The sequence below is a fragment of the Lithobates pipiens genome, unplaced genomic scaffold, assembly GCF_037356315.1.
Source record: "Lithobates pipiens isolate NorthernLeopardFrog02 unplaced genomic scaffold, aLitPip1_a1.2 Scaffold_37, whole genome shotgun sequence".
NCBI classification, from domain to species: Eukaryota; Metazoa; Chordata; class Amphibia; order Anura; family Ranidae; genus Lithobates; species Lithobates pipiens.
Genome location: NW_027507825.1, coordinates 14,060,001 through 14,085,000, shown reverse-complemented (window position 1 = coordinate 14,085,000; position 25,000 = coordinate 14,060,001). Strand labels below are relative to the sequence as shown.

The window sequence follows — 25,000 nt, the reverse complement described above, 5'->3', positions numbered from 1 at the left end:
CCATGTGTAATGTACGTTTTAGTGTTGAATTTGCTTTTACAGAGAAATCAAATCTCAGCTGCACTTACCATTGATGTTGTTAGGTAGGTGATTCATCATGGAGCCGGACTCACAGGCCTCGATGTACAGAACCATCTGCAAGAGAAATATCTCCATGTCACTCCAACAGGTTCTGCTACAGAAGACCCAGCACACATTGGGGGGGGAATTTACTAAAAACTGAGAACTCAAAATTTGGTGCAGCTCTGCATAGAAACCAATCAGCTTCCAAGTATTATTGTCAAATCCTAACTGAGCAAGCTGAAGTTAGATTCTGATTGGCTCCCATGCACAGCTACACCAGATTTTTGCACTCTTTGGGCTGGGTTCACACTATAGCGATGCGGGAACGCCGCGAATCCGCGGCGTTTTCCCGCATCGCATGCCTCCCGCCGGAAGTTCACACTGCCCTATGCGGACTGCTGGGAGTGTCAATGATATGTTAATGACACCCCCAGATCCGTCCGCATATCGCAGTGCGATCTGCACACTCACACAGGAATCGGATCGCATGGTGTGAACACCCATGCGATCCGATTCTGCTGCGGACCAAAAAAAGGGTCCCGTGCGAGTTTGCTGCGGGAGCGATGCGAATTCAGCCAATACTATCTGTATAATATCTGCATACTATCTGTATGGCTGAACTCGCATCGCTACGGAGATCGTATGTGATTTGCACTGCAGTGCGAATCACATCCGGATCTCCCCCCGCAGCAAATGTGTGAACCCAGCCTTAATTTTAGTAAATCTCCCCCCATTGCAAATCATAAAAACTGACCACTTCTTAGGACACCATCGGGCACTTACCTTTTTGAACATCTTGTTGTCATACATGTATTGAATGGTCTTGTTCAGTTCCTCAACGTGGAGCTGCAATGGAGAACAACAAGTCTAAGGATTACTACAACCAAAGACACATTGTATGAATTATGTCAAAGGACTCTTCATAAGAGCTGTGTGTGTAATGTTAAAGTGATATCAAACCCAAAAGCAAACATTTATTATATTGCAGGTTTTAATTATTGTGGACGAGTCGTTATCAAGATAACAGCACCGCTTCCCGTACTAATCAATTAGAGCCAAAAGTAGAAAATATTGGCATTTTTTGTTGACGCTTCATACATTTCATGAAAAATTCATTCATTTATTAGGAAAAAAAAAAAAAGTTAAAAAACAAATCCATATAAAACCATGTACAGTCTTGACTTTGTTTTTTTTTTTTTTTTTATTGGATTTGACTTTTAACATTTTTTCTAATAATGATTTTTTAATAGCAATAATGTCAATAAAAATTCATTATTTTATTAGAAAAAAAAAAAAATGCTAAAATGACAGCCATATAAAAACGTCAAGACTGTACATGGTTTTACATGGATTTGTCTCAAACGACGGCGGACGATCCGGAAGAGGTTTACATTTCTAGATGTCCCATAGGTCAGTGGTTCTCAACCTCAGTCCTCAAGTAACCCCAACAGGCCACGTTTAACATAGCTTTTCCGAAATATTAAGCCATTGACTCCGATTTAACCACTTCCCGACCAGCGCACGCCGATGTACGTCGGCAGAATGGCACGGACAGGCAAATGGGCGTACCTGTACGTCCCTTTAAAATTTGCCGCCGTGCCATCGCGTGTGCGCCAGTCGGGATCTCTGCGAGTCGGATCGTGGGTCCCGCAGGCTCGATAGCCGTGGGGGATACCCGCAATCGTCTCACGGGGGAGGAAGAAGCTAAATGTAAACAAGCATCTCCCTGTTCTACTAGTGACATTGTCACTGATCTCTGCTCCCTGTGATCGGGAGCAGAGATCAGTGTCGTGTCACAGACGGCCACACCCCCCAGTTAGAAACTTACCAGAACACACTTAACCCCTACACTGCCACCTAGTGATTAACCCCTTCACTGCCAGTGTCATTTACACAGGATTGCTGTATAAATGACAACAGTCCAAAAATGTGTCAAAAAAATGTCCGATGTGTCCGCCATAATGTCGCAGTCATGATATAAAAAAAAAAAAAAAAAGCTGATCACGGCCATTTAAAAAAATAAAAAAAATAAATAAAAATGCCATAAAACTATCCCCTATTTTTTTAAACGCTATAACTTTTGCGCAAACGAATCAAAATGTGTAGAAGAATACATAACTGAGGAAAAAAAAAAAGTTTTTTTTTTTTATATATTTTTGGGGGATATGCATTATAGCAAAATGTAAAAAAAGAATGCGTTTTTCAAAATAGTCGCTTTTTTTGTTTATAGTGCAAAAAATTTAAAACGCAGGGGTGATCAAATACCACCAAAAGAAAGCTGAATTTGTGTGAAAAAAAAAAAAAAAAAAAAAAAAAAGGGGCATCAATTTTGTTTGGGAGCCACGTTGCACTTGTCGGTTAAAACAATGCAGTGCTCTGCTCTTTGGCCAGCAAAATAGTCCAGGGCTTAATTAAAGCACCTATGCAAGATAAAGGAAAACATACAAAACATGGCCTGTTGGGGGTACTTGAGGACGGGGTTGAGAACCACTGCTTTATAAAACAGCAAATCTTCACTTTCTGAGCGAAGGTCCTCTTTATTGGTTGGACTGGACAATGATCTTCTATTGGAAGTAATATAAGAAGAAGGACATGAAAGGGTTATGAGAAGCACCAGCTGGGTTTCATATCCGAAATGCGGCTTCCTCTCCGTTTTCCTCCCATCAGAAATGAAAGGACAGAATTAAAGGAATTGGGAAATGGTGCAAGTAGCTGTGGTGGGGTGTGGTATGTTATGGTGGGGTGTGGTGTGGTATGGTGGGGTGGGGTGTGGTGGGGTGTGGTGTGGTATGGTGTGGTGTGGTATGGTTTGGTGGGTGGGGTGTGGTATGGTGTGGTGGGTGGGGTGTGGTATGGTTTGGTGGGGTGTGGTATGGTTTGGTGGAGTCGGGTGTGGTATGGTGGGGTGTGTGGTATGGTATGGTGGGGTGTGTGGTGTGGTGTGGTGGGGTGTGTGGTGTGGTGTGGTGGGGTGTGTGGTGTGGTGTGGTGGGATGGGGTGTGGTATGGTTTGGTGGGTGGGGTATGGTGGGGTGGGTGGGGTGTGGTATGGTGGGGTGTGGTATGGTGTGGTGGGGTGTGTGGTGTGGTATGGTGGGGTGTGGTATGGTATGGTGGGGTGTGTGGTGTGGTATGGTGGGGTGTGGTATGGTATGGTGGGGTGTGTGGTGTGGTATGGTGGGGTGTGTGGTGTGGGGTATGGTGGGATGGGGTGTGGTATGGTATGGTGGGTGGGGTGGTGCTTACGTCATCATTGGGAAAGGCCAGCAGACCCGGAGCTCCATGATCAGTGAAGTAGACAAAGACATGGTCGTTCGGTCCACTGCAAGAAAACAGAAAAAAAAACAACGTGACTTATTATGGGATGTCATATGTTATAACTGAAAGCCGTGCAGAGTCGTCATATTATATTTACTTGCAAAAAAACTTTTTTTTTTTTTGTCCACATTTCTCCAGTGTCTTGCTGGTTTCTGGCCTAGGCCAAAATGATGTCATACATTCCAGGAGTCTTCAAGGGCATTCCCCCCCCCCTTTTATTTTGAGGAGGGCTTTCTCAGCTAAGCACACACTCCTTCCTACATGCCTGAGCTAAGGGCAGATGGATTTCAGGAAGCAAAGCACATGAGTCATCTGCCTTTACTCAAGATGGCTGCAGCCAGAAATGATAGGAGGGTGTTTTTTCCAAAGTGATTTCACAACAAAACAAATCATGGAGACAGGAGACATGGATGGATGAATGGATGGATGGATGGGGGAGTTTTCTTTAAATATTAAATGATTCTATTAAATACTCCATTACCCTTTGATGACATTCTATTGGACAAAACGTGTCAGATGGAGCTACAGCAGTGACGTCATCACGCCCAGGGTGTTGCATGTGTTATATGCAAATTCACTCCTGTTTGTTGTAAGTTTTAACCTTTATTAAAAGTCAGAATTTTTAAATTACTACACTAATAGTTTCTCCTCTGTTTCCATCCCATACTGAGTTTGATGTGCACTGCCTTGGATGTGTGGAGACTTCCTGGAATCTCGACTCATGGCATCCATCCATCCATCCATCCCACTCAATTATTCTCATAAGGCGCAGCCAGATCTCCATCTTGAGGTCTTACTAGCTGGTAAGTGGATTGTCAGTGGGGTGTGCACTTTACACACATGATATTTAATGGTATCCCAGTCTTAGTCCGGAGGGTTCAATATTGAGTTGGCTCCGCCCTTTGCAGCTATAACAGCTTCACCTCTTCTGGGAAGGCCGTCCACAAGGTTTAGGAGATGTGTCTATGGGAATGTTTGATCATTCTTCCAGAAGCGCATTTGTAAGGTCAGGCCCCGATGTTGGATGAGAAGGTCTGGCTCGCACCCTCCATTCTAATTCATCCCAAAGGGTGTTCTGTCTGGTTGAGGTCAGGACTCTATGCAGGCCAGTGAAGTTCCTCCACCCCAAACTCACTTATCCATGTCATTAGGACCTTGCTTTGTGCACTGGTGGGCAGTCATGTTGGAACAGGAAGGGGCCATCCCCAAACTGTTCCCACAAAATTGGGAGCATCAAAATGTCCAAAATGTCTTGGTATGCTGATGCCTTAAATGCTCCCTTCATTGGGACTAAGGGGCCAAGCCCAACCCCTGAAAAACAACCCCAACATCATAATCCCCCCTCCACCAAATGATTTGGACCAGTGCACAAAGCAAGGTCCATAAAACCATGAATGAGCAAATTTGGGGCGGAGGAACTTGATTGGCCTGCACAGAGTCCTGACCTCAATGGTATAGAACAATTTTGGGATGAATTAGAGCGGAAACTGCGAGCCAGGCCTTCTCGTCCAACATCAGTGCCTGACCTCACAAATGCGCTTGTGGAAGAATGGTCAAACGTTCCCATAGACACACTCCTAAACCTTGTGGACGGCCTTCCCAGAAGAGTTGAATCTGTTATAGCTGCAAAGGGCGGAGCCAACTCAATATTGAACACTACGGACTAAGACTGGGATGCCATTAATGTTCATGTGTGTATAAAAGGTTGGTGTCCCAATACTTTTGGTAATGTAGTGTGTATATATTTTCTGAATTTTTTTATTTTTTTTTTATATTTTCTCACGTCACTGGATGTTGTTATGATTATATGCACTTTAATTCCTTTTCCAATGATTTTTATTGAAAAGAGGTTTAAGCAAACAATGGGGCACTTTATTTTGATATCGCAACACGTTCACAGGTTATATTGGCTTTAAATATTTTAAAAAATTCATTAATTAACGTTTTAAGCTTGTGATGCTCAAATACAATTTAATTCTACTTTAAAAGGTGAATTCCAGATATGGAAATTTTTATATAGTAACATTATTCTAGCGTGAACCAATGAAACTCTGTATATACCAAAGCTGTGGGATCCCCCTGGAAGCTGGAAATCCCTGTAGTAGACACCACTAATACACTGCTACTCTGAGGCATAACTGGAATCATCAGGGGCCCTGTGCAAGAAACCATGAAGGGCCCCCCAGCTGAAGCACCCCCCCAAAATGGCGGAGCTCCAGGGCCTGGTCGCAAGTGCAACCTTTGTGACCCTGGTAGTTCCCCCAATTGTGTCAGTCGTTTTTTTTATTCTTATTTTGATTATTTAAAAAAAAAAAAAAAAATGTGTATGTGTATATGTAATTATATATATATATATATATATATATATATATATATATATATATATATATATATATATATATATATATATATTTTGGTGAGATACCTGGGGTCTAAACAGACCTCTGATGTCTCAGCTTTGAGACAGAGAAAGGAGATTAAGGGCTGTGTCCTTAACCCTTTCATGACTAAGCCTATTTTTGGCATTTGGCGTTTACAAGTTAAAATCCATATTTTTTGCTAGAAAATTACTTGGAACCCCCAAACATTATATATATTTTAGAGAATAAAACGGCGATTTTTGCAATATTTTATGTCACACGGTATTTGCGCAGCGGTGTTTTAAACGCAACTTTTTGGGAAAAGGGACACTTTCATGAATAAAAAAAAAAAAAAAAAAAAAAAAAAACAGTAAAATTAGCCCAATTTTTTTGTGTAATGTGAAAGATAATGTTACGCCGAGTAAATAGATACCAAACATGTCACACTTTATAATTGCACGCACTTGTAGATTGACGACAAAGTACGGTACCTAAAAATCTCAATAGGCGACGCTTACATTTTTTTTTACAGTTACCAGGTTAGCGTTACAGAGGAGGTCTAGTGCTAGAATTATTGCTCTCGCTCTGACGATCGCGGCGATACCTCACATGTGTGATTTGAACACCATTTACATACGCGGGCGCGACTTCCGTATGCGTTTTCTTTGCTTCGCGAGCACGTGGGGACGGCGGGCGCTTTAAAAAAAATTTTTACATTTTTTTTTTTATTTTAAAATGACTAAATTGTTTAAAAAAAAATAAAATAAATAAATTGATCACTTTTCTTACTGTCACAAGGAATGTAAACATCCCTTGTGACAGTAATAGGCGGTGACAGGTACTCTTTATGTAGGGTGATCGGGGGGTCCCCACCCCTCCTTTACACTTCAATGTATTCAGATCGCCGAAAACAGCGATTCTGAATACCGGATATTTTTTTTTAAAACCGGCGCCATTGGCAGCCGAGTAAACGGGAAGTGACGTCATGACGTCGCTTCCGTGTTTTCAATGAGGAGACTAGAACGAAGCCGATTACGGCTTCATTCCAGTCCCTGCCCAGCAGCCGAAGGCAGCAGAATTTGAATCGGTGCTCCCGATCGAGCGGAAGCACCGGTAACAGTGGCGGGAGGGGGGGGGGGGGGGACGGCATAACAGCCGAGCGGCTTTTAGCTGCATTGGTTGTTATGCCTGGATAGCCAATCGCCAGCTGAACAAAACGGTACCGGGATGATGCCTGCAGGTGCGGGCATCATCCCGGTATACCCCCCGGAAGCCGAGTACGCAGATCTGCGTACGCTCGGCGGGAAAGGGTTCATCTCTGAAGCCTCAGCAGCACAGAATGAATGGACAGGAATACAGTACAGAGGCTTCCTGTTCATTCACAAACTGAAGCATAGATAACAGCTTACAATGCCTGTTATGAATGAACAGAATCAGTGATCAGTACAAATCACTGACTATTCATTAAGACAAAGAAGGTACTGATAAATTATACATTTACCCACCCCTTCCCCACTCTCCACCCTGACACACACCCCCCCCACAGCAGCTGGCAGTAGAGGTGAAGGGGGAACCCAAACAGGTGCATCCAAGCTACTACCTCCTGTGCAATGCCTGGTGAGCCTCAATAAAACAGCACTCAGCCTATTAAGTCTCTGTTAAAACCTCCATAGAGTCCATGCAAAAAAAGAAAGTCAATGCCACAGTAAAAAAGAAATCCAACGAGTTTCGACTGTCATGGCCTGACAGCCGAAACACGTTGGTTTTTTGACTGCTGTTCACATGTGATAATAAAACGATGTTGTAGTTGACCTTCATAGCATCAGCTTGTCTCCTTTTTTGCAGGGGAATGAGGTGGGGCGAGGAGTACACAGGAGCCCAATCACAAAAGGAGGTGGATGTACAGGGGGGCTGCAGGTGCTCCCTGGAGCATGGGACCGGGGTCGCAATTGTGACCCCTGCAACCCCCGTCGCTTCTACAGTAATCTCCACCGGAGTCCTATGCCGAGTGGCCTTGCTGCATTGTGAACACAGAAGGTTGATGGTTTGCTACGGGTGACATTCATTTATTTTTGAATGCAAAGCATTCAATGATTGGGTGAGGTGGAGAGGTAAGAGTTGATGTCATGATCTCCACCTTGTCCAGTCAAGAGAACTCTTTGTGATAATTAATAAGCTAGAAAGTGTTTTCTGAATGGCACCACTGCTGAGCGAGCGTCCTCCTATGAAGCAGCATGCCAGCGACTCGGCACAGGACAATCACTGTGGTAGCTGTGCCTACTACAGTCATTTATGGCTTCCAGGTGGATCCCACAGGATCCCACACATTGGTCCAACCTGGAATAATAACACCAATTAAACAATTGCCATTCCTGGAACTCAGCTTTAATGAAAGTGGCAAATTTCAGATTAAAAAAAAAGGTATGGACACCTTTGTTAGGTAGGTGACTGGGTCATGTCTACACACCCGAAGACGGTAATCCCTCTTCAGATCAAAGCAGCAACCCATGTGCCCTCCCAATCCAAAGGCCTGAAGAATAATAAATTGACAAACCTCTTGATCACCTTCCCGGATCCTTGTCCCTTCACCGCCTCTGCGTCACCTCGGAGAACCGCCAGGAAGTTGGCAGGAGTGACGAACTAGAAAAAGACAACATCCACATGATCAGCAACACGGGATAAAAAGGTCCTTCAAGAAAATATTTTAATTCTCATGGTGACCCAACTGGTTTTCTGAGCTTCGCTGGATTATTATCAGGAAAATCGAAGTAGCGCTATGGGAGTGGTGGAGTAAAACACTTCCAGTGCTGGGCAAGCTTCCATAATTACCCAACATCTGATACAAAGTACAAAAAGGATGGCAATGGTGGATTCCCTCAGACTCTGGAGAAGAATATCAGATCAGTCATAAGTGGGAGGACAATTGCTTAAAGGGGGGATCTGCTGCGTGTGTTCACGTTCATGACAGTCATGCCTTAAAATATATAAAGGAACCGTTGCAACACCCAGACTGAACAACCCCACCATCTCAGGACCGGCATTCCCCTTCTCCAACTCCACCTCCTCCTACATCCTGACTCCCACACTTGTTTCTTTTATTTTCCCTTACTAGATTTTAGACACCAGTGATGGGGGGGGGGGGTGCCATTCCGCCCCCACTGACACCAGTGATGGGGGGGGGGCGCCATTCCGCCCCCACTGACACCAGTGATGGGGGGGGGCGCCATTCCGCCCCCACTGACACCAGTGATGGGGGGGGGGCCATTCCGCCCCCACTGACACCAGTGATGGGGGGGGCGCCATTCCGCCCCCACTGACACCAGTGATGGGGGGGGCGCCATTCCGCCGCCCACTGACACCAGTGATGGGGGGGGCGCCATTCCGCCGCCCACTGACACCAGTGATGGGGGGGGCGCCATTCCGCCCCCACTGACACCAGTGATGGGGGGGGGGGCACCATTCCGCCCCCACTGACACCAGTGATGGGGGGGGGGGGGGGCGCCATTCCGCCGCCCACTGACACCAGTGATGGGGGGGGCGCCATTCCGCCACCCACTGACACCAGTGATGGGGGGGGGGGCGCCATTCCGCCCCCACTGACACCAGTGATGGGGGGGGGGCGCCATTCCGCCCCCACTGACACCAGTGATGGGGGGGGGCGCCATTCCGCCCCCACTGACACCAGTGATGGGGGGGGCGCCATTCCGCCCCCACTGACACCAGTGATGGGGGGGGCGCCATTCCGCCCCCACTGACACCAGTGATGGGGGGGGCGCCATTCCGCCCCCACTGACACCAGTGATGGGGGGGGGGCGCCATTCCGCCCCCACTGACACCAGTGATGGGGGGGGGGGGCGCCATTCCGCCCCCACTGACACCAGTGATGGGGGGGGCGCCATTCCGCCCCCACTGACACCAGTGATGGGGGGGGCGCCATTCCGCCCCCACTGACACCAGTGATGGGGCGGGCGCCATTCCGCCCCCCACTGACACCAGTGATGGGGCGGGCGCCATTCCGCCCCCCACTGACACCAGTGATGGGGCGCCATTCCGCCCCCACTGACACCAGTGATGGGGCGCCATTCCGCCCCCACTGACACCAGTGATGGGGCGCCATTACTCCCACTGACACCAGTGATGGGGCGCCATTACTCCCACTGACACCAGTGATGGGGCGCCATTCCTCCCCACTGACACCAGTGATGGGGCGCCATTCCTCCCCACTGACACCAGTGATGGGGCGCCATTCCTCCCCACTGACACCAGTGATGGGGCACTATTCCTACAGTGCTGCAGATTGAAAAGGAAAGGTAATTTTGAATAACATTCAATTACAATATGACTTGTGTCACAATTGTAAATGCTATAATCTTTTTTGTATATTTGCAAATTTTTTGCCCACAAAAGTAGAGTTACCCTTTAAAAAAAAAAAAAAAAAAATTGAAGGACTGAATTACTTTTTTGCCATTCCTTCTCCATCTTTTGCGGTTTGCTTTACTTTTTTTTTTTTTTTTTTATTATGATGGCGCCCAGTCTTGGCCCTGAGCAGGAACTGCGGGTGGGAGTACAGGACGCAGGCAACACATCTTCAAGTGCAGCATCAGAAATGGGAGTCTCACCTCCTTTGTGTAATCCTTCAGTACTCCGGCATACACGTCTGTCCCATTGGGCCGGTTTATTATGATTCCTTTAGTTGGATTCCTGGACACAAAAATTGATTTTATATTATTAGTGTGCTACTTCCATACCGAACCCATCCACATTAACACATTCACTTCAAGACTTCAATGTGCAATTCTGATTTTCTTCAGATTAATTGAGGGGAAGACAGGAGGAGATTTATTCCTAATCTAGGCTGACAACATTGCTAATGTTGGAAATCACAGGGCCCGGTGTAGCCTTCTTGGCGGAGCAATCCCAAAGCACCCAGGTGTGAATAAAGCCCAAGGGCCAGTTCACACCACATGCAGTTTAGCGTTTTTCTTTCTGCATCAAAAATGCAAGGAAAGTAGGTTACATGGGTTCCAATGACATAATTCTCACCAGTGCAGTGTGTTTCAGTGCGTTTTAGTTAACATACTGCTTTTGTTCCTGCACAGAACTGTAAAAAAAAAAAAAAAAAAAAAAAAAAAAAAAAAAAAAAACACACCAGACCCCAATACAGTGGGAAATTAATAAAAATACACATAGGAAAAAAACAAAAATCATCTAGAGAGAGGGGGACAGATTTCCTCCATCTAGAGAGAGAGAGAGAGAGAGAGAGAGAGACAGATTTCCTCCATCTAGAGAGAGAGGGGGACAGATTTCCTCCATCTAGAGAGAGAGAGAGGGAGGGACAGATTTCCTGCATCTAGAGAGAGAGAGGGACAGATTTCCTCCATCTAGAGAGAGAGGGGGACAGATTTCCTTCATCTAGAGAGAGAGGGGGACAGATTTCCTTCATCTAGAGAGAGAGGGGGACAGATTTCCTCCATCTAGAGAGAGAGGGGACAGATTTCCTCCATCTAGAGAGAGGGGGGACAGATTTCCTCCATCTAGAGAGGGGGACAGATTTCCTCCATCTAGAGAGAGAGGGGACAGATTTCCTCCATCTAGAGAGAGGGGGGACAGATTTCCTCCATCTAGAGAGGGGGACAGATTTCCTCCATCTAGAGAGGGGGACAGATTTCCTCCATCTAGAGAGAGAGGGGGACAGATTTCCTCCATCTAGAGAGAGAGGGGGACAGATTTCCTCCATCTAGAGAGAGAGGGGGACAGATTTCCTCCATCTAGAGAGGGGGACAGATTTCCTCCATCTAGAGAGAGAGGGGGACAGATTTCCTCCATCTAGAGAGGGGGACAGATTTCCTCCATCTAGAGAGGGGGACAGATTTCCTCCATCTAGAGAGGGGGACAGATTTCCTCCATCTAGAGAGGGGGACAGATTTCCTCCATCTAGAGAGGGGGACAGATTTCCTCCATCTAGAGGGGGACAGATTTCGCAGCAAAAAGATCTTCCGCTCTATATAGTGATACAATGTAACAGTCATATTACAGAGGCAATACAAGGGCAACTCTGGATGAGGTTCTCAACATTCACTTCTCCGGACTTAAAGTGGACCTCTAGCCGCAGAACAAAGTCAGGAAGTTTTATTGTACAGAACACTTACTCTTCATTATCTGCGATATCGTCATACATCATGACCACGATCTGCTCATCGGGGATGCCGTTCTTCTTGACGATCTGATAAGCATGGCAGACATCAGCCTAGAAATAGATCATAAGAAGAAAATGTCATGTACACACTCACAAGAGTGCCAAAACAAAAATGATGCAATCATGATTTATCGGTTCAGTAAATGAAATCCATGGAAAGGACAACCGCCAATGTCTTTTGGGGCCCAAAGCTCTCCCCTTTCCTCAAGAATTAGCCACATTGTAAAGTTTCTAGACAATAAAATGATGGTAGTTTACATTTTTTTATGTCACATAATTACAGTTCATTATCAAACACATATTTCTAAGAAAAAAAGTGAATTGGGGTGCAAACAATATAATGTACAATTTTTTGGTAAAATATAAAAAGGATTTGGTTGCATCAAGTAAATAGATACAAAGTATGTCAAGTCTTAAAATTCAGCATGCCCGTGGAATTGCAGAAAGGCGATTGTACCCAAAATTATCCATAGGGGACACTTTAAAAGCCTAGGGCACTGGAAGTATTGATCTCACACCACTGTTCATGACGATACCTCATACAGTAGGCATCACAATTATTCTTTACATATGCATGCTCACCTTACACTGCATTTTATATGGGGTACGTACAGGTGTGCTTTAATTTCTTAAAATTAATATATATATATATTTTTTTTTTTTATAATCAATTGACCCCCCCCTCCTAGATTGTAAGCTCCAATGAGCGGGGCACTCAAATTCCTCCTGTATTGAATTTTATTGCAACTGTACTGCCTGCTCCCATGGGGCGCTGTGCAAATATAAATCCTGTATGATAATTAAAAAATGTATTTATATATATATATATATATATATATATATATATATATATATATATATATATATATATATATATATATATATATATATAAAATTTATTTTTCCCCCAATTTACTGCTATCACAACAAGCCAATATTGTGATAGCATGGCCAAGTAACAGATCCTTTTTATGGAGACATTGGTTATGTATTAGAACCCAAAAGGTCTCCTCTGTCCTCCAATGCAGCTATTCCAGCACAGATCATGCTTGATCCACTGCATCCTTGCCAATTGTGGAATAACAGCCGTGACCCCAAAAGTGACAGTGTTGCTTCCAAGGTAGATTAGTTGCAGGAGGAATCGGGGGAACGGGTGTTCTGAGTTCCTCCCACTCTCACTGGGCAAGTTCCTTCCCACACCCCTGGGCTTCCTGGACAAACAGTAGAGCCCAGGAACCGCCACTGGTGCTGCCAGCAGGGAACCAGGTGAGGGGCACTCTTGAGCACTCCATAAAAGCGACCAGGTGGCTCTAGAGCCATCTAGATCCCCCTTACGGAAAAAAGCCCCACACTGGATATAAAAGCCAAAAACAAACTCATGGCATATAAAAAAAAAAAAACGTCAGACATGACCAGGATCAGCGAATTAGAAATCAGGAAACAATGCCATGTCAGTGGATTGGTATTCAGGTCAACATGTTTCAGCATTGAGACTGCATGAAAATTAGATCTTATGTAGGGAGTATGAAGAAAAATACCCTGACTGCACATTATAGATTATAACCCTTGGAGCTAATCTTTGCAATGACAGCGTATAGCTCGCCGCCCTGTCCCTCTCCCACTTTGCTATGGACCATCACCATAATGTGCAACCTTACCAGCCAATAGGAAGAGTGGAAGGCACGGTAATCAGATTTTATTTATTTAAAGGTGGAGTACACATAGGATACCCCGATAACCCTTGGATTTAATCTTTGTAGTCCAATGGCAGTCTATAGATGGTCACCCCTTCCCTCCCCCACCTTGTTATGGGCCATCACCATAATGGGCAGCCTTACCGGCTACCAGGAAGGGTGGAAAGGGCAAGAGAAGGTCCATAAAAACATGGCTAAGCATCCTTTTACTAGGGGAAGGCATTGATCCATGTTCCTTTGCAGGAACAAGGGATCAATACCTTCCCTATTGACAGAACGGCAATCTGCCTTGTTTACATCTCCGTTCTGGCTCTCTGCCTAATAATTGGTGGGTGCCGCTGGAAACTGAGTCCATGGTAACTGCAGATCAGCTCCAGCTGTGTATAATCACAGCGGGAGCAGGTCTTCGGCGGTGCACTCGTGCGTCCCAGACCCAGCAGTGCAAGACCACATACATACTAGGTACATGGTCTTGCACAGCAGAGCTGCCTTGTATGTAAATTATACGGTATGGAAGTGGTTAAAGTATTTCTAAGGCAAATCCCCCCCCCATTTGTAATGGGAGTAGGAGGGATAACACCGCTGCACATCCCCCCCCCCCCGCCCCCCGTTTTATTAGGGCAATTTCCCTTCACTTTCTGTCCTGTAGGCTTAACATGAAGCGAGATGATAGACTTCCAAATTTATGGGAAATCCCCATTACACAGATTTCGCTGGAACAAATGTCCCCGTTGGAAGATTTGTCCTCTATTCCTGTTCTGGTGGCAATTTACCCCCCAACTATCATTCCTGTGACATTGGGGATCAGGACAGTTTCAAAGTAAATCTCCCAAAGGGGGCCACAGACAGTATTAGGAATCTGACAGGGGTCCTAACCCTTCCCTACTCTATTCAAATCTAACACAAATGTTGCCTTTAGCTATACTTTAACCACACACAGATTGCAAAGTAGAAGTTCTGGCACTCCTGTCTTGCTTGTAATGGGCGGGGTACATGGCTATTCCCCTTTATATACACTCACTACCCTGGAAACAGATTGCTCAATTCTGGCAAATAACAGACAAGACAGCAAAAATCAAAAGCCGCTGTGAGTGAGATGAGTGACCAAACACAAGATTCGTTCTTAGTCATGGTCTAGGACAGTCACCCAGTCAGCAGATTTGAGGAATGGCTGTGTGTGAGGTGGGCCACCAAACCTGGGACCGATTCATGGTGCTTCTCCTTTCAGGTTTAAGACAGACACCTAGTCAGCAAGTCTGGAGGAATGGCTGAGCATGAGGTAGAAGACCAGACATGGAATGAATTCCTGGTCATAGCATGCCTTGTCTAGGGTTTAGGACAGATATCCAGACAGTGAGCTTTGAGGAGCGGCTGTGTGTGAGGTGGGCCACCAAACCTGAGGGCAATTCTTTGTCGTGGTGCATCTTGCCCCAGATCTAGGGCAGAGACATGGTCATCAAGCTTTAAGAAAAGGTTGTGCATGAGGTGGGCCACCAAACCTGGGACCGATTGTTGGTCATGGTGCTTCTCCTTCCAGATTAAGAACAAACATCTAGTCAGTAAGTTTTAAGAAATGGCTGTGCATGAGGTAACTGACCAAACCATGGACCAATTTATAGTCATGGTGCGCCTTGTCTAGGGTCTAGGACAGATACCCAATCAGCAAGTTTGGAGAAACAGCTATGTGTGAGGTGAGCAACAAAACCTGGGACTGATTCCTGGTCATGGTGCACCTTGTTCCAGGTTTAAGACAGACAGCTAGTCAGGAAGTCTGGAGGAATGGCTGAGCATGAGGTAGAAAACCAGACATAAAGACCAATTCCTAGTCATGGTGCGCCTTGTCTTGGGTCTAGAACAGACATCCAGACAGCAAGCTTTGAGGAGCGGCTGTGCGTGAGGTGAGCCACCAAACCTGGGACTTATTCCTGGTCATGGTGCACCTTAACACAGACAAAAGGCAGACTAAAGCCGCGTACACACGGGCGGACTGTCTGGCCAACTAAGTCCGTCAGACAATCCGACGGACAGTCCGTCCTACTTTTGAATGAACGGACTTGACCACACACGATGAACAGACAGTCCGTCGAAAGCTTGCGCGATGACGTGTACAGCACGTACGACGGGACTAGAAATAGGAAGTCCAATACACAGCAATGCAACCTTTCGCCGTGTAAATCCTTTCTGGGCATGCGCCATACTTAGTCCGTCCAACTAGCCTACACACGAGCGGACTGTCCGCTGAAACCAAAGTTGGACAGACAATATTACGGAAATTCCGAAAAGACTTAGTCCGCCAGACTGCACGCTGAAAAAGTCCGCTGAAGCCCACACACGAGCGGACTGTCCGCTGAAATGTGTTTCGGCGGACTAAGTTGGACAGACAGTCCGCCCGTGTGTACGCGGCTAAAGGCAGACACCCAGAGAGTAATTTTAAAAGAGCAGTTGTGAGGGAGGTGGGCCACCAAACCTGGGACTGACTTCTGGTCATGGCACTCCTTGTTCCAGGTTTTATTCAGACACCTAGTGAGCCAGTTTTTGGGAATGGCTTTGCATGGGATAGATGACCAAACCCGAGACCAATTCCTGGTCACAGAGCACCTTTTCTGGGGTCTAGGACAGACACCTAGTCAGCAAGTTTTATGAAATGGTTGTGCGTAAGGTGGGCCATCAATTCTAGGACCAATTCCTGCTCATGGTGTTCCTTGTCGCAGGTCTAGGATAAACATTGAGTCAGCAAACTTTGAGTTGCTGCAAGAAAAGGGACCAAACCTGGGTTCCTAGTCATGGTCTGCCCTGGGTCTAGAACAGACACCCAGTTAACAAAAATCTTCAGTTTCCATGATTGAGATTGATGACCAAACCTGGGACCAGTTTCTGGTTGTGGTGCACCTTGTCCTGGGCCTTGCTATTGTCTGTATATTTACTATGCATCCTTGACTATTTCTGTGGTTCTTTTCTTTGTTATTGTAACTATGTACCTTTTTCTCTGTATTTAATAAAATAAATTTATATATTTTTCTAATATTGTTGACATGGTAGTACCTATAAAGTCCCAGTGCCATTCTTGTCCTGGGTCTAGGACATCAAACACGCAGCTTTTTCAAACTAAACTCTGAGATCATCTCAAAACAATAACTCACTCAGCTATATCCCTGCTATAAATACACTTGTTAGCTCTTGAGAGACACTCAGCTAGGCCTACGTGACCATTTAGCACACTGCTCAAGTAGCCCTTGTTCCATGGTTAATGGTCTGAAAGTACTCCTTATAACCTCAAAAGGAGCATAGATTATGTTTCCATCTGTCCTCATCTCATGTAATGAATCTCCAGTCATCAAAGGCAGCAAAATATGGTGAAAGAACTCTTGCCAAAAAGTAACTTAATGAGTGTGAGTGTATCACCACAGAGTGGTACTGTGGATACTGCTAAAATATTCAGTGCCACGTCCTATAATTTGTTGTTGCACTGTGGGTTATAACACCCATGCAGGGAGCATAGCCACCAGTATTAAAGCCTCCTTATCCAGGAACTCTTTCAGCGTTGGCCCAACATCTATAGGTGCTGTCATTTTTTTTTTTATTATCAATGTGGCAGGCGTTGTCCTCAGTACCCTAATCTTTATTGCTACCGGTGAGTTTTTTTCCTTCATTCTTTTTTCTACACAATCTTCATTTAGTACTATATGGGCATTTGTTCTTTTTTTTACTCAGTGGCTTATTTTTTTTAAAATCCTCCTTATGTATGGGCTTAAACTGTTCAATACATGTAGGTAGCATTTACAAGTGTAGCCAAGTATTGTGTTTTTTTTTTTCTCCTGCTCCTGTACAGCGGGAACAGGTTGTTGGTGGTGCACATGCGCACCCCAGACCTGGCAGTGCAGGACCACATACATACTAGTATGTATACTAGTCAGCAAGTCTGGAGGAATGAGGGGTTGAGAGGAATGAGCATGAGGTAGAAGACCAGACATGGAATTAATTCCTGGTCATAGCATCCCTGGTCTAGGGTTTAGGACAGATATCCAGACAGCGAGCTTTGAGGAGTGGCTTTGCGTGAGGTGGGGGGGCAATTCTTGGTCATGGTGCATCTTGCCCCAGATCTAGGGCAGAGACATGGTCATAAAGCTTTAAGAAACGATTGTGCATGAGGCGGGCCACCAAACCTGGGACCGATTGCTGGTTATGGTGCTTCTCTTTCCAGATTTAGGACAAACACCTAGTCAGAAAGATTTAGAAATCGCAAAGCAGGGACCAATTCCTAGTCATGGTGCGCCTTGTCTAGGGTCTAGTGATAGTTTGTAAGGAATATTTGGCACCTTTCCCTTATGGCGTTTAGTCAGCATCACATTCACCAGACCAGTGATCGTTACAGTTTGACATCATTATATTTCCTATGTGCATATTACATGCTTTTATTCATCGTGTAAGGATGAATTTTTTGACTTCTTTGTATGTATATTTTGTTTTCTAGAAAGTCAGTTTTCATGATTCTCCTGAAGAAGCGCAAGGCACGCAACATGTAGAGGCCCAGGATTTGTATAATCAGCTTCAAATTGTTACATAGCCTATAATTGTAAAATGTATGTATCTGATTGTTAGGAGGTTTCCTCCACATCTAATGCCGCGTACACACGATCAGAATTTGGCCCAGCAAAAGACCAGTGAGAGCTTTTCATCGGAAAATGCGACCGTGTGTATACTCCATCGGAATTTAGCTGGCTGAATTCCCACCAGCAAAAATTTAATAGCATGTTCTCAAATTTTCCCAGAGGAAAAATCGGAAATTCCAGATGCGCAAAAACTCACGCATGTTCAGATTCAACTACGAGATGGAAGCTATTGGCTACTAGGTATTAAACTTCCCTTATCTAGTCCTGTCGTATGTCACCGCGTTCTTGACGGTCGGAATTTGGCGTGACCATGTGTAGGTAAGACGGTTTGAGCGGAATTCCGATGGGAAAACCAGAGCTCCCCCCCCCCCCCCCCCCCGACGAGAATTCCGATCGTGGGTACGCGGCATTAGACTTGTATAATTTACATTTATAAGCTTGGTATAAGGTCAATGTATACCATCAGATTTTGTGATATGGACTTGATCTAATGTTTTTAGCAATTTTTCTTTATCAGTATATTGATATGGTCGTGCCTATAAAGTCCAAGCCCCTTTTTTCTCTTTCCTCTTAATTTATGCAAAAAACACAAAGTAAACTCACTGGTGGATCTAATTTTACTAGACCCCCCCCCCCAGGGAGGGAGGCACCTACAAATAAATGACTACTCAACTGCCCCGAGGATAAAAGGGTGAAATGCTTAATTAAGCAAATACAGATTTCATTCCCGATGCCGAATCGTAGCCCTGTGCTTCATTAGTGGTGCAGTAGGCAGGGCAGAGCTGAGAACTGCAAGATTTAAGCTCATTAAAGTCTAGGGATAGAGGAATATTCTGTAATATCCACCCGATTCCTCACTCCGACAGACTTCCTTCATTGTGCAACCGGTCCCTGGAAGATCCCTATTTAAAGCGGAGCCCCACCCAAAGGGGAAGACCTGCTTGTTTGCGCCCCCCATCCGCTGTCACATTTAGCACCTTTCAAGGAGGGAGAGAGTAACGTTTTTTTTTTTTTAACACATGCTCGCTCCCACTTCCAGGTGACTTTGCCGCAGCAAAGTACGTGCCCCTATTCTCCTTCCCCCGCCACCGGGGCCATTCACAAGGTGCAGCGCACGCACTTCGCACACGAGTAGTAGGGAAGCTGCAAGGCTTCACTGCTTGTTTCCCTTACAAGAAATAGTGGTAGCAGCACCCGAGAGCCAATGGGAAAAAACAAAACAAAGCAAACAAAAAACAAAGCAAACAAAAAACAAACACCACAAACAAAAAATCGGGTGGGGTGCCAATATCCCTGGACAGGTAAATGTCCTAATATTAAAAGTCAGCAGCTATAGTGTTTGTAGCAGCTGACTTTTCATTTTTTTTTGGGGGGGGGGGGGCTGGAGCTCCGCTTTAAGCCTCCCCAGCCGGCAGTTGCACTCTGATGTCATCATGCAGAATTGCAGGAAAAATAGTCCTACACCCTATGTGAGGATAGAGAGGGCCCACCCGCCAGAAGCCTGCCACAGCCAAGAAAACACATTACAGCATCTTTGTCTACTCCTGGACTTATTAAACATTTAACCCTTCAAGTTCAGGACCAGTCTTGCCCGACAGGAAGAGATGCTGTTAATCAAAAACTCCTATCCATTGTGTTAGGCTCTTATCTGTCTAGGAAGCCAACAGCATTGCCTGATGAGGTTGGCGGGAGTATTTGCTTGGCAACGACAGGAGGAGCCGCTGTCATTCACAGCAGGGCAAGATTGGTCTTGACTCCTGACTAATGCCCGGGTCATTCATACCATGAAAGAGCGTGGCAGATTGAACCGCTTCTCTCCCCCCCCCCCCCCCCCCTCCTTTCAAGCAAACACACAAGCAATGACAATGCTGAATAGGGTAGACGAGCCTGCAGACTATTGCCACCACTGACGAGCAAGAGTAGGTCACTGGCAGGATCAACAGGCATGTTTATAAAAAAATATAAATAAACTCGTTTCCCTCAGAAAGATTATTTCATCTATATTATTAGCTTCTAAGCTTAACATCACTAGACGATAGAGGAAGGACCTGGCACAAATTTGCAAAGGCTTTTTTTTTTTCTAGTGATATCAAGAATATTATAATTATGCATTTTTTTTTTTTTATTTGGGCAAGTTACCACAACACCATTATCACGTAGTTTTTAAGATCAAAAGATACAACTATGTTGGTGTCCCTTGTCAATTTTATATTGTATTTTTTGTTAAAATGTAACTGCCGACTCCCAAACTGTCATTTGAAGTAAAACACATAGCCAAGTATTATTCTCCACAATTATTTTTATGTGCATTAAAGAGGAAGTAAACCCTGATGAGTTTACTTCCTCTTTCATTCCCTGCAAAGGCAAAGCATAATGGACTACTATGCATCGCATCGCATCGCATAGTAGCCCATTGTGTGTCACTTACCTGACACAGGAGCCAGCGAAGTCACCGCTGTCCCCTGTAGTCCGCCGCATCCATCTTGTTGGTGGGGTCTCGCAGCTCCGCCGCTGCCATTCGGCGAAGCCGCGATGACGTCACTCCCGCGCATGCGCACGGGAGTCGACACTCGCGGCAGCTCCATTCTTGGAAATGCCGCGCTCAGTGCGCCGCTGTCTACGGCGCATGCGCCGTAGACAGCGGTGCCCGTTTTCGGGCAAATATCTCCTAAACCATATAGGTTTAGGAGATATTGCTTGGACCTACAGGTAAGCCTTAATCTAGGCTTACCTGTAGGTCAAAGTGGTTTGTAAGGGTTTACAACCACTTTAAAAAAAGGAAATAAATAAAATTAGACATGCTATCTGCCGATAGCACTTAACCAAAAAGTGCATTCTATGCATCCAAAAATATAATCAAATCATTATTATTCAACCAAAAAAATAAAGTCAAAGCAATAACTCCAAGGCCAATAATAAACAACATGTTATCTCCTCTGATTCCTCAACATGGCTGGTTGATGAACGACCATTCAGAAACAAAAATTAAAAGCGCAAATCAACACTCAAACTTCTACTAACACGAAATTAGCAGAAGGAGCCCAAAGGGTGGTGCTAAAGAGCTGAAAAAACACGTAGTACGTCACTACGTTCGTGTTTGTTGGCCGACAATTGTGTGGGCGTGTGTATGCAAGAAAAGTTTGGGCCAATGCCCTTCGGACAAAATTCCACGTTTTTGTTGGCAAACAATCCGATCGTGCGTACGAGGCTTTAGACTGACCTCTTATGTGTATATATTGCTCTTCGTGGTATTTCTTTATACTTTGATAACTTTTCTTTGATTTCTCTTTTTTTGTTCTACTTAATAATCTCAATAAAAACTTTTTTTTTTTTTATTATTTTTTTTTTTTTTTTTTTTATAATTTAATAAAAGCAAAATGCACACAATGTTTTAGTAATCTATTGTATAGTCTATAATGTTGTTTGAGAGATACATAGACACACAGACAATGTCATCCCTTTAGAATTTACACTCGGAGCTGCCATAAGCCTGAACTCTTTATCTCCCCCGGTCACAGCTGTATATTGCATAGTACAACACAACCTTGTTAAAGAGGAAGTAAACCCTGATGGGTGTTACTTCCTCTTTGTCTCCCTGCAAAGATAAAGCATAATGGACTACTGTGCATCGCATGGTAGCCCATTATATGTCACTTACCTGACACAGGAGCAGTGCCGGGACAAGGTCATCCAGAGCCCAGGGCAAACATGCCAAACTGCAGCCCCCCCTGCCCCAAGGTATATGAGCATTATGTGTCATCAAAAATCCCCCCTCCCCCCCCCCCAAAAAAAAAAAAAAAAAAACACACACACGCACACACACACACACACACACAAACAAATCTTTTTCACCCCCCTAATCATAAATTCCCCCCTCCCAGTGAAAATCTGTTCCCCTGCTGAAATCCAGCCTCCCAGCACAAATCTTACCTCCCATCCCCTAAATCCCCCTAATGCAAGTCCCCCCCCCCCCCCCCCCAAAAAAAAAAAAAAAAAAAAAAAAAAAATGACTCCTCTTAGCACAAATTATCTACCCCTAATTGCCCCCCCCCCCATTAACCACTGCAAATCCCCCCCTTCCAGCACAAAGCACCCCAATCATCCCTCCTAGCACAAATCTTCCTCCCCTAAATTTTAGCATACCCCCAAATTTCCCCTCCTAGAACAATACTCCCTGCTGCCCCCCAAATCCCCTTTTCCAACACAAATCCCCTTCCACAATTTCCTTGTGGTGCCCCCCCCCTTACATGATACCACAGCGCCCAGGGCAGCCATCCCTCCTGCCCACCCCTTGTCCCAGCCCTGCACAGGAGCCAGCGATGTCACCACTGTCCCCTCTTCCACAGAGCATCCATCCTCTCTCTGGGCATCGTGGCTCTGGAGCTGTGATTGGCTGGAGCCGCGATGATGTCACTCCCGTGCATGCGCACGGGAGCCGCCACTAACGGCATATCGCCTTTAGCAGCGGCATGCTCAGTGCGCCTGCGTGCCGCTGTCTACGGCGCATGCGCCCTAGACAGCGGTACCTGTCTTTTTGCAAATATCTCCTAAACTGTGTAGGTTAAGAAGAGATTTCATGGACCTACAGGTAAGCCTAAGACCCCTTTTTCACACCAAGGGCATTTTGCAGGCACTATAGTGTTAGAAATAGCGCCTGCAATACGCCCCAAGACCCCTTTCACACTGGGGCGTTTAAAGGTGTTTTTCATTCGCTTTAGCGTTAAAAAAGTGCCTGAAAGAAGCCGCAACTGCAATCCCAATGTAAAAGCCTGAGTGCTTTCACACCGAGATCCCTTTCACACTGGGGCATTTTTCAGGCGCTTTAGGCGCCTAAAACTGCTGCACCATTGTCTGTAGTGTGAAAGCCCGAGGGCTTTCACACTACAGCGGTGCGCTGGCAGGATGTCAGGAAAAGTCCTGCCAGCAGCTTCTTTGGAGCGGTGTGTTTACCGCTCCTCCACCGCTGCTCCCCACTGAAATCAATGGGGCAGCGCTGTAATACCGCCGGCAAAATGCTGCTATTGCGGCGTATTGCCGGCGGTTTTAACCCTTTCTCAGCTGGTAGTGGGGGGGGGGGTAAAAGCGCCCAGCTAGCGGCCGAAATTCCCTGCAAATATGGCGGTGAAATGCCGCTAAAAATAGTGGGGTTTTACCGCCGACGCTATGGGCGGCGTGGTGTGAAAGGGGTCTTAATCTAGGCTTACCTGTAGGTCAAAGTGGTCTGTAAGGGTTTACAACCACTTGAGCACTACAATAACCAGAGTGTAAAGTTCACCGTACAATATTAAATATGAGCTAAAGACAGTTGGGGTGATTGTGTCATTTGTACTCAACTTTGTCCATAAAGAGATTAGAAGGGAAAGCGACCCTTGTACTGTGCGCTCATTAGATGGGACACCAAGGAGGAAGGGAATGTTCTGCCGTTATTCACCAATTACTTATGCCATAGAGCAGAACTTAACCTAGGAACATAATGTTAGCCAATACAGTGAGGAAAAAAAGTATTTGAAACCTGGTGGCCAACTACAAGAAATGTCTGATCTCTGATTACCAACAAGTCATGCTGTGTGAAGGGGTCAAATACTTATTACCCTCATTAAAATGCAAATCAATTTATAACTTTTTTTAAATGTGTTTTTCTGGATATTTTTGTTCTTCTGTCTCTCACTGTTAAAATAAACCTTCCATTAAAATTATAGACTAATCATTTCTTGGTCAGTGGGAAAAATGTAAAAAAAAAAAAAAAAAAAAAAAAAAAAAAAATCAGCAGGGGATCAAATACTTTTCCCCCCCTCACTGTAGATATAAAATCTTAATGCTGAATTTCGGGAATTAGGCAAATTATACCCTTGCAGTGGGTATTACACTTCATACATGTCTTTGTATCGGGGGCGGTCTGTAGTGCTGACATGTGACAGGAGAGATAGAGAAAAATTATAATATATATATATATATATATATATATATATATATATATATATATATATATATATATCTCAGCACATCAGAGACACATATCTGTGTATAAGGGGGCAGTGAGCAATAAGACCATATCCTTCATAGGTCTGCTCTAAACCCTACAGAGCAAATATTAAAGCATTTTACACCAACACGTTATATCAGGATATGTGCCTGCTGTTACGTGTACTTGTATGAGAAAGTCTCCTGTTCTCTTTGTATTGCTTTGTGTGAAATCCCTGGTGATCCTGCCAGTCCCTCCGCTTTCCTAATTTTTTTAGGGTTTTTTTTTTTTTAAACTGACCACACTAAGCATGAAAACACAGCATGGTCAGTTCTCTAGCTATGCTGGGAACTCTGTGTACTCTCCTCCAATTATCAAACTTTTCTTTAAAATGTCCCTGCTGCACAGCCATTCACTGGGAAAGTCAGTGTGCTGCCGCTTCTCCTTCCCCCAGCTCTTATGCAGCTGAGAACAGAGGGAATGTGATCACTTATAAGAAAAGGGGGGGGGGGGGGGGGGTAATTATTATATTTTTTATATCGATACAAAAGTGTTTTGTCTTTCATTTCTATTTAAAACTGAATAGGTTGTTTTACAAGGTGATCGTTTACAATCACTTTATATACAGATCATGTCACTGAAAGTGAAAGTTGTTATCTTGAGTCACTGATGACAGAAGGTGATATCGGGAGCTCTCACCTGATGTCTATAGTTGTACCAGCCATTGGAGCCGGCCACCAGGACCACCCAGTGCTTCCCGCCATCTTCTGGGTCATCAATTGGCATGGAGGTGGCCA

General features: G+C 45.0%; 1 protein-coding gene across 4 annotated transcripts in view; it reads right to left on the bottom strand.

Moving 5' to 3' along the window:
• LOC143956536 (legumain-like) overlaps positions 1 to 25,000 on the bottom strand; it is a 248,129-nt gene that overhangs the window by 13,161 nt on the left and 209,968 nt on the right. Inside the window, exons 2-8 of one of the 4 annotated variants that reach the window (XM_077466737.1) lie at positions 24,903 to 25,000; positions 11,891 to 11,988; positions 10,361 to 10,442; positions 8,296 to 8,381; positions 3,310 to 3,385; positions 847 to 909; positions 69 to 135 (exon numbers count right to left, since the gene is read on the bottom strand). The exon at positions 24,903 to 25,000 is cut by the window's right edge and continues 58 nt beyond it. The exons of the other annotated variants lie outside the window; for them this stretch is intronic. Coding sequence (XP_077322863.1) covers positions 69 to 135; positions 847 to 909; positions 3,310 to 3,385; positions 8,296 to 8,381; positions 10,361 to 10,442; positions 11,891 to 11,988; positions 24,903 to 25,000 — 570 coding nt within the window. The remainder of the gene's footprint in view (positions 1 to 68; positions 136 to 846; positions 910 to 3,309; positions 3,386 to 8,295; positions 8,382 to 10,360; positions 10,443 to 11,890; positions 11,989 to 24,902) is intronic. 4 annotated transcript variants of the gene reach the window in all.